Raw genomic sequence first — 8,449 nt, forward strand, 5'->3', positions numbered from 1 at the left:
GCTGCAGTGGTGGCAATGGGGCGGGTTGGGCTGGGGGCAGTGGAAGGTGCTACTGAGGTAATGGGCAGTTGGATATGGGAATCCTCAGTGGTGGTGACAACGGAGCGAGAGGGGGGCCGGGAGAGGGGGGGGGGGGACGGAAGCATGGCCTAGGGCAGGTGTCTGCTTACCGTCCTTCTTTTTGGACTCCTTCACTTTGTGTCTTGTTGCTGCCGGAGGTGCGGCAGCGGTGGGGTTCCCGCTGGCTGGTGCTCTGGCTGCGACCGCTGCTCAGGTGCGTTCTCTTTGTGGGCAGTCCTTGTAGATGTGTGAAGCCAGTCCGCACAGGTTGCATGCCGTCTTCTTAGGGCAGTCCCGGGTTTCGTGCCCTGCCACATGACAGATCCAGCAGGCCGCCTCCTTGCAGTCGCTCAGCTTGTGCCCCTTCTTGCCACATTTCCTGCAGGTCTGCGGCATGTCAAAGTAATAGATGAGCGCTTGGGAGTTGCCCAACGAGAAGGTCGGGGGCAGGTGTTGCACGCCATCCGGGTCTGTGGGGTCCCTGTTCAGGCAGACGATGACTGACCACTTGCCGGTCCAGAAGCCGTTTCCGTTCAAGATGTGGGTGGGGTCCCTCACCATGGTACAGAAACGCTTCAGGTAGGTGACGATATCCTTGCCTGGGATGTGTGGGTTCCGCATGGCGACGGTCACTCTCCTTTCTTCTCTCTGGACTGGGTAGCTGCCCACAAAGCGTCGGAAAGGGGAGTCCGGTTGTGCGGCTTTCACCATCTCCCAGTACCTCTTGCAGATGGCCACGGAGGCGAAGGTGATCCAGAACATCCCAGCGAAGGGGGAATGGATGCTCGTCACCTCCGGCTTGGCGAATCCCTGGTCCAGGACCATCTTCTTGCCAAACACATCCTGGCTCATGTCCGGCGCTCTCCCGTCCACTTCCTTTAGCTTCAGGACGACCGTCTGCCTCATCCAGGGCTCCAGGGGAGGGGAGCCAGGGCCGGGCTTCTGGCCTTCCTGTTGCTTCGGAGGAACGGGCGCCGCCGGGTCTGTAGCCGATGAAGTGGAGGCTGAAAGGCCCTGGAGGGCCTCTTCCGTGCCCGTTCTTCCATCTGTGGCAGTCTTCTTGGTCTTGTTCTTGGGAGGCTTGGAGGTTGAGGCCATGGCTTCTTCCTTCTTCCTGCCTTCCTCTCCCTGGAAAATCTTCTTGCTGGGCGGAGCTTCTTCCGGGGAAGGTCTTTGCCGAGCTTCTTTTCCTCATCCGGGTCCCCCGAGGCTGGAGTCTTCAGGCCGGAGTCTTCAGTCCTCGTCGTCGGGGTTCCTCGTCGAGTCTTCACAAAGTCTTCTCCTCGATCGCAGTCGGAGAAAATCTTCCAGTAGTCGTTTTCAGGCTGTCGAGATCCAAGTAAGCACTGTCTAACATCGTACACCAAGACTATTAAGCCACAGGACAAGAGGAGGTTGGAGACCAGAGCACTCTTGTTCCCTGGGGAATAGCCCTACACCCAATAGCAGCAGTGAGCTGAAGCTGAATTTAATCAACGATGCTCAAAGGCAGAGTGCAGGGGGTACCCACAAGGACCTGGGCCGGCAAGTCAAGGCAGACTGATATGAACAGATACTACACTTGATCTTAGCCAAAAGGCCGACAAGCGATCCCTATAGGCCAGGCACACTCCTCTGGAATCCTGGGAAGAAGGGATGTAAATTAGCCCTTAACAAGCAATGCGTCTGATGCCACCAGCTGTAAGGCAGCTATCCTATAAGTCAATGTTCAACACTTTAAATAGGCCTTGAGACATGACTCGGATATTAAATAAGCCTGCATCTCATCTGCAGACAGCTGTTTTGGGGTGATTGCCCCTCATCGGTGTAGAGCAGAGAGTACTGGCTTAACCTTATGGAGAGCAGTTTAATCAGTGTGAGGAGTCATATAGGCCAGGCAATGTTCTTCTTGGAAAAAGGTATGAAAATGAGCTCTTAACACACTGTTAGCTGTTTGTTCTGTCGTATTTCAGGCATTGGAGGTTAGCGCCGGATCTACACCGCTATGTCCACTGTGTAGTGGACGGAGATAGTTGCTGCACAATTTACTGCAGTGGATGGAGTTGTGTATTCTTAGTGGTGGAACTACTTGGATGGATATCAGACCCCCGCCAATGAGAAATTGAAGCCATTGAAATCTGTTGGTGGTATGGAAAGACTTGAGAATTGGTGCTGCTTGGGGATTGGTTAAAGAGTATTTAGACGATGTCCCTTATTACCCGATAGGTAAAGATCCCTGAAGTGAGACTCACATGTTAGGTGGGACTCACAACGATTTAGGCATATATGGCATATCCTGCAAATATGCCATAAATGCCCAAGATGGTAATATCCCTTTAAATAACCAGTGACATATGCTTGGGTCTTTAAAATGTTGTACCATGCTATAGATATGCTGCAGCTATGAGTGTCCCATTATACACATAGGCCCAGATTTGCTAACCCTATAAATGGCTTAGGGTACATTATCATATGCAGAGTCCCATTGACTATAATGGTGTCTGGGCGTGATCCAGCCAATTTCTGGCATAAATGCTCGGTTTTGGCCAGACAAACACCTTGAATGCAATGTTTTTTGATCGGCTCACAGCTGCCATTTGTGCCAGATTAGGCTGCCGGATCAGGTATGCCGCAAATGTAGACGTACCCTTAAACATAGACGGGCCATCTAGACCTGCATCAAATCTATCACAGTACCTCAGGCTGGATGAGAAATCTGATACAGGGATAGATACCTCTCTCTGCCTCTGTACCAACTGTTCGTTTGCTTGATTTGAGAATGTTATGCCACACTTGTGGTGAAATTTTGGTGTAAAACCACAAATATTAGGCCATCCCTTCAAGTAAAGCTCTATCCTTTTTATGATAAGCCCCACCATTTTTGAGCAAGTCTCAAAAATGTGTAGAAACCATAGTTGTGCCAAATTGTGTCAGTTTGCTCCACTTTTTAGAAAGATTCTAGGTACAGATACACATTTATAAATCTGGGTGTATAGTAGTAATATGGTCTGCCTTGTATGGTTTTGCATGTAACCCCCCCGACCTGGGGGTACTAAAAGTTGTAAATAGTTTTGTATTATAATGTTATGTATTTTAATGTATGCTTCTGGCCGCTTGTTCCAGCAAGGAATGGTTGGCAAAGGTTGGAAAGGAACAGGGTTAATCATCCTGTTCCTCCTCTCTTAGTAGGAGTGGGCTGGTCCTGCTTCCTGCCAGGAGGGGGGGTTCCTGTTCAGAGACAGAGTGGGGAGGAAGCTCAAATTAGGTACTTTGCTCCTGTTCCTGATTCTCCTGAGAAATCAGACAGCAGAGTGAACTGCTACGGCCAGCATTTAAAGACACTGCTGCAAGGTGAGGGACTACAGCTAAGACACCCATCACCTAGAATGTTACTAGCCCAGTACCACCTCAGTGCTAAATTGCCACCATCCAACCTGCCTCCATAATCCTTACTGGTGCCTCAGAAGATTTGTACTTAAAATCTGCAGCTACTGAATGTATTTGAAGTTCTATTTTGCACTTATTAAAAACACTTTGTTATGTTTAATTCTGGCCTCATCCTTCAGTGCTACATTTCTACAGCACCAACCCCCAGAGAGAAACAGCCTGAGGGAGTACATTGTACTGTAACACTTCATCAGGGCCACTACCACTCCCATCCTCCGCACCGACTCCTCTGGGGCTTGCTGCATAAGGAGTACAACAGTGATACTGGAAGAAAAAGAGAAAATTTTGAGCATTCAACCAAAGAAAGAAAGAAAAAATAAGTTAAATTGCATGAGCAAATATATCTCTTCTACCTCCGTAAATGAAAAACAAGCTGTAAATCAATGCCGCCAGTGAAAAGACAAAATCACATTTCACAAGGCATAAATCCTGTCAGGTACAAGTAGCAATGATCGCAGGCCATGGATTTATTAGTTTGTCATCAAATAGACTGTGAAGAAATGTACCGGTATATATGTAGTAAAATCACACAATGCTCGGCCCCTCAGTGGATGGAAGTTTGAGTTTAGGCAATAATATAAAATATATGAGACATATATACTGGCACAAATATATATGAAACTATCAAAGATCAATCAAGTGCACGGCAGAAAGGTGGGAGAACATCTAATGTCTACTGTCAATCGGGGAAATTTATCAAAACTGGTGCAAAGTAGAACTGGCTTAGTTTCCCATAGTAACTAATCAGATTCCACTTTTCATTTTTCAGAGCTCCTTTGGAAAATGATAGGTGGAATCTGATTGGTTGCTATGGGCAACTTAGCCGGTTTTCCTTTACACCAGTTTTGATAAATCTTCTCAGTTTCATCTCTATCAAAATGTATCATTGCATTTCATTGAAATGTTAGGGCTTGGCGCCAGTGAATTCCAAGGTGGTCTTCTCTAGATCAGTGGTCTCCAAGCTGTGGCTCCTCAGCTGTTTCGCCACTCAGATTCCCAGCATAGTTGACAACCACAAGTGTGGCCATTAGTTGAGATTTTTACATTTCTGCACGGATTCCTAATTTTATACAAATATGCATTAGACCATGAAATATCCATGTGTTTTGTGGGTATATACTTCCTTTTCAGATTTGTTCTACTAGAAAAGTCTAAAACTGTAAAAGAGGCTTAGTAAAATCATACCTGATCACCCAGACATACCCAGATACTCAGTATAAATCTAACGTTTTCTGTAAGTTTAAAATCATCATACATAAATTGCTGAAAAGTGGTTATCCAAATGTTAAAAAAAATTAAAGTGCCAGAATGCTATAAAGAAAATATAAATATAAAAAGTTATAAAAAGTCATATTCAACCCCTACCTCGTTCCGTTTGCTGGGTCCCCCCATTGATCTCTTCTTCCTGGTCCATTTCAACACAGGAAATGTAACCACTTAGGAAATCATTGGATGCAACGGTAATCCGCCATAGCCATTGGTGGGCTGAGGAGTCACAATTACATGAGTGCGAACAGTAAGTAGAGATCAGGGGACCCAAGAAGTGGAAGTGACAAATGGTGTGGTGAATATGACTTACCGTATTTTTCGCCCTATAAGACGCACCGGCCCATAAGACGCACCTAAATTTTAGAGTAAAACAATAATAAAAAAATATTTTTCATTACACCTCAGGTCAGACCACCAATCAGACCCCCATGCCCCATATCAGTCCTCCATGACTCCAATCAGCCCCAGCAATATATGTAATCAGCCCTCAGCCATATATAATCAGCCCCCAGCCATATATATCAGCAGTCCCCAGCCTCAGATCACAAAATAAATAAACCACTTACCTCTCCTGCTCCTGGACACCGCCACTCCTCTCCTCCAGCGCGATCCTCTTCCTCCTGCTGTCGGCTGTGCTGTGAACTGGCGTGCACAGCGTGAGGTCACAGAGCGCCCTCTCGCTGTGGGCAGCCACTGCACAGCTGACAGCCGAGGACCAGGAAGCGGTGAGTACAGAGCCTTCACCGCTTCCTGGTCCTCCGGTACTAATGAGAGCTTCCATAATGAAAGGGCTCATCAGTATTCGCCCCATAAGACGCAGGGGCATTTTCCCCCCAGTTTGGGAGGAAAAAAGTGCGTCTTATGGGGCAAAAATACGGTATAAATAAAACATTTTTTAACAAGACCTTTTTTTTACATCAGATAACCAGACAACCCTTAAAAAACAAAAATAAAAAGATTTCAAAATACTAATACTAGTGCCGTCCGAGTTCAGCTGAATATAAAGATATCTTTCACTTAGTGATCAGTTGCTTCATTCTGGAGAAAAAGTATTTTTAATCCATATGCAAATTTAGTGCACTGAGGGAAGACACCAGCCACTCTGTGCACCCTTGCTCCTCCTGTGTCCTCTGCCAATCCTTCTCCTTCCTGAATGACAGGGCCAGGTTACTGAATAGTCATCTCACATGGCCCTGTCTTTCAAGATGGAGAGGGAGGGGCCAGCAGGGTAAGGAGGAGGTGCAAGAGTCACAGAGTGACTTGGGTCTGCCCTAAGTGCATTTAACTGCTCATTTGCATATGGAATAAAGTACCTTTTCTCCAGAATAATGCAACAGGTCACTAAGAGAAAGGTATCATTACACACGTGGACAAAATAGTTTGCAACCTTCCATTAAAGAAAGAAAACCCCACAATGGTCACTGAAATAACCTGAAACAAAAGACAAAGAAAGAAAGACAAAAGTAATAATATATAACAATTTACTGCAAACCAGCTAATAAAAATCAGACATTGCTTTTGTGGAATAATTGTAAAAAATAGACTAATTAAATAGGCCTGGGCAAAAATGATGCTACCCCTAGAAAAGAATGAAAAGAATTTGACCATAGGGATATGTTAAACTAAGGGGTGTCCTGTAATTAGCATAATAAGTGTCTTAAAACTTGTAATCAGTCAGCCTGCCTATTTAAGGGGTGAAAAATAGTCACTGTGCTGTTTGGTATCACGGTATGTACCACATTGACCATGGACTAAACAAAGCTAAGGAGAGAGTTGTCTCATGAGATTAGAAAGAAGATTGTAGACAAACATGGTAAAGGTAAAGGCTAAAAACCCATCTCCAAACAGCTTGATGTTCCTGTTAATACAGTTGCACATATTATTCAGAAGTTTAGGGTCTACGGGACTGTAGCCACCCTCCCAGGACATGGCCACAAGAGGAAAATTGCTGATAAAATGAAGAGATGGATAATACGAGTAGTAACCAAAGAGCCCAGAACAACTTCCAAAGAGATTAGATATGAACTCCAATGTCAAGGTACATCAGTGTCAGATTGCACCATCTGTTGTTGTCTTAGCCAAAGTGAACTTAATGGAAAACGGCGGAGGAGGAAACCACTGTTGAAAGCAAAGCATAAACAAGCAAGACTGGAATTTACCAAAATACATATTGACAAGTAACAAAGAGTTTTTTGGGCAAGTCACATCAGCTCTATGTTCACAGATGCAAAAATTAAGCATACAGGGAAAATAAAATTGTACCTACTGTGAAACATAGAGGGGGGTCCATTTATATTTTGGGGAAGTTTTGCTGCATCTGGCACAGGGTGTCTTAAATCTGTGCAGGGTACAATGAAATCTCAAGACTATAAAGGTATTCTAGAATTAACCCCATCAAGACCCTGCTATTTTTCACCTTAAGGACCAGGCCATTTTTTGGAAATGTGTCACATTATGTGGTAATAACTTTGGAACGCTTTTACTTATCCAAGCCATTCTGAGATTGTTTTCTTGTGACACATTGTACTTCATGATAGTGGTACATTTCAGTCAATATTTAAAATTATTATTTTTTTAATCCCAAATTTACCCAAAAATTGGAAAAATTTGCAACTTTCCAAATTTCAATTTCTCTGCTTTTGAAACAGATAGTGATACCTCATATAATAGTTATTACTTTACATTTCCAATATGTCTATTTTATGTTTGGATCATTTTGTAAATGCCATTTTATCTTTTGGGGACATTAGAAGGCTTAGATTTCCAAAACCCACATTTTAAGGGCCAGTTCAGGTCTGAAGTCATATTGTGGGGCTTAATAATTGAAACCACCCATAAACGGCCCCATTGTAGAAACTACACCCCTCAAGTTACTCAAAACTGATTTTACAAACTTTGTTAATCCTTTAGGTGTTCCACAAGAATTAAAGGAAAATGTAGATGAAATTTCAGAATTTAACTTTTTTGGCAGATTTTCCATTTTAATCAATTTTTTCCAGTAACAAAGCAAGGGTTAACTGCCAAACAAAACTCAATTTTTATTACTCTGATTCTGCGACTTACATAAACACCCTATTTGTGATAGTAAACTGCTGTACGGGCACACGGCAGTGCGCAGAAGAAAAGGAACGCCATATGGTTTTTGGAGCGCCATCTATTATTTTCATACTCTTATGACCATGCTATTACTCTTGTCATAAAACTATGAAACAAATGGATGGCGCTGTTCATGACATGAACAGCGCCATCTATTGCTTTCATAGTCTTATGACAAGACTATTAGTGTAGCCTTTTACATGGAAAATTTGCGATAAAAATTTGCGATTAGAATATTCACAATCTACACTACTCATGAACAGCACCATCTATTGGTTTCATAGTCTTATGACAAGAGTAATAGTATTGTCATAAGACTATGAAACCAATAGATGGCACTGTTCATGAATAGTGTAGATCGCGAATATTCTAATCGCAAATTTTTATCACAAATTTTCAATGCAAAAGGCTACACTAATAATCTTGTCATAAGACTATGAAACCAATAGATGGCGCTGTTCATGTCATGAACAGCGCCATCTATTGGTTTCATAGTCTTATGACAATACTATTACTCTTGTCATAAACATAGAAACATAGAAACATAGAATGTGTCGGCAGATAAGAACCATTTGGCCCATCTAGTCTGCCCAATATA

General features: G+C 43.7%; 1 protein-coding gene and 1 pseudogene across 1 annotated transcript; both read right to left on the bottom strand.

Moving 5' to 3' along the window:
* Window positions 1-270: 270 nt before the first annotated feature.
* Window positions 271-1,158, bottom strand: LOC120998985 (zinc finger CCHC domain-containing protein 3-like). Its single transcript, XM_040429861.1, has one exon. The coding sequence runs from the start codon at window positions 1,156-1,158 to the stop codon at window positions 271-273; it is 888 nt and encodes a 295-aa protein (XP_040285795.1).
* A 291-nt stretch (window positions 1,159-1,449) lies between these two features.
* On the bottom strand, window positions 1,450-1,651 carry LOC121000092 (annotated as a pseudogene).
* Between the last annotated feature and the right edge of the window lie 6,798 nt (window positions 1,652-8,449).

Source organism: Bufo bufo, chromosome 4 (genome assembly GCF_905171765.1).
Source record: "Bufo bufo chromosome 4, aBufBuf1.1, whole genome shotgun sequence".
In the NCBI taxonomy this organism is placed as follows: domain Eukaryota; kingdom Metazoa; phylum Chordata; class Amphibia; order Anura; family Bufonidae; genus Bufo; species Bufo bufo.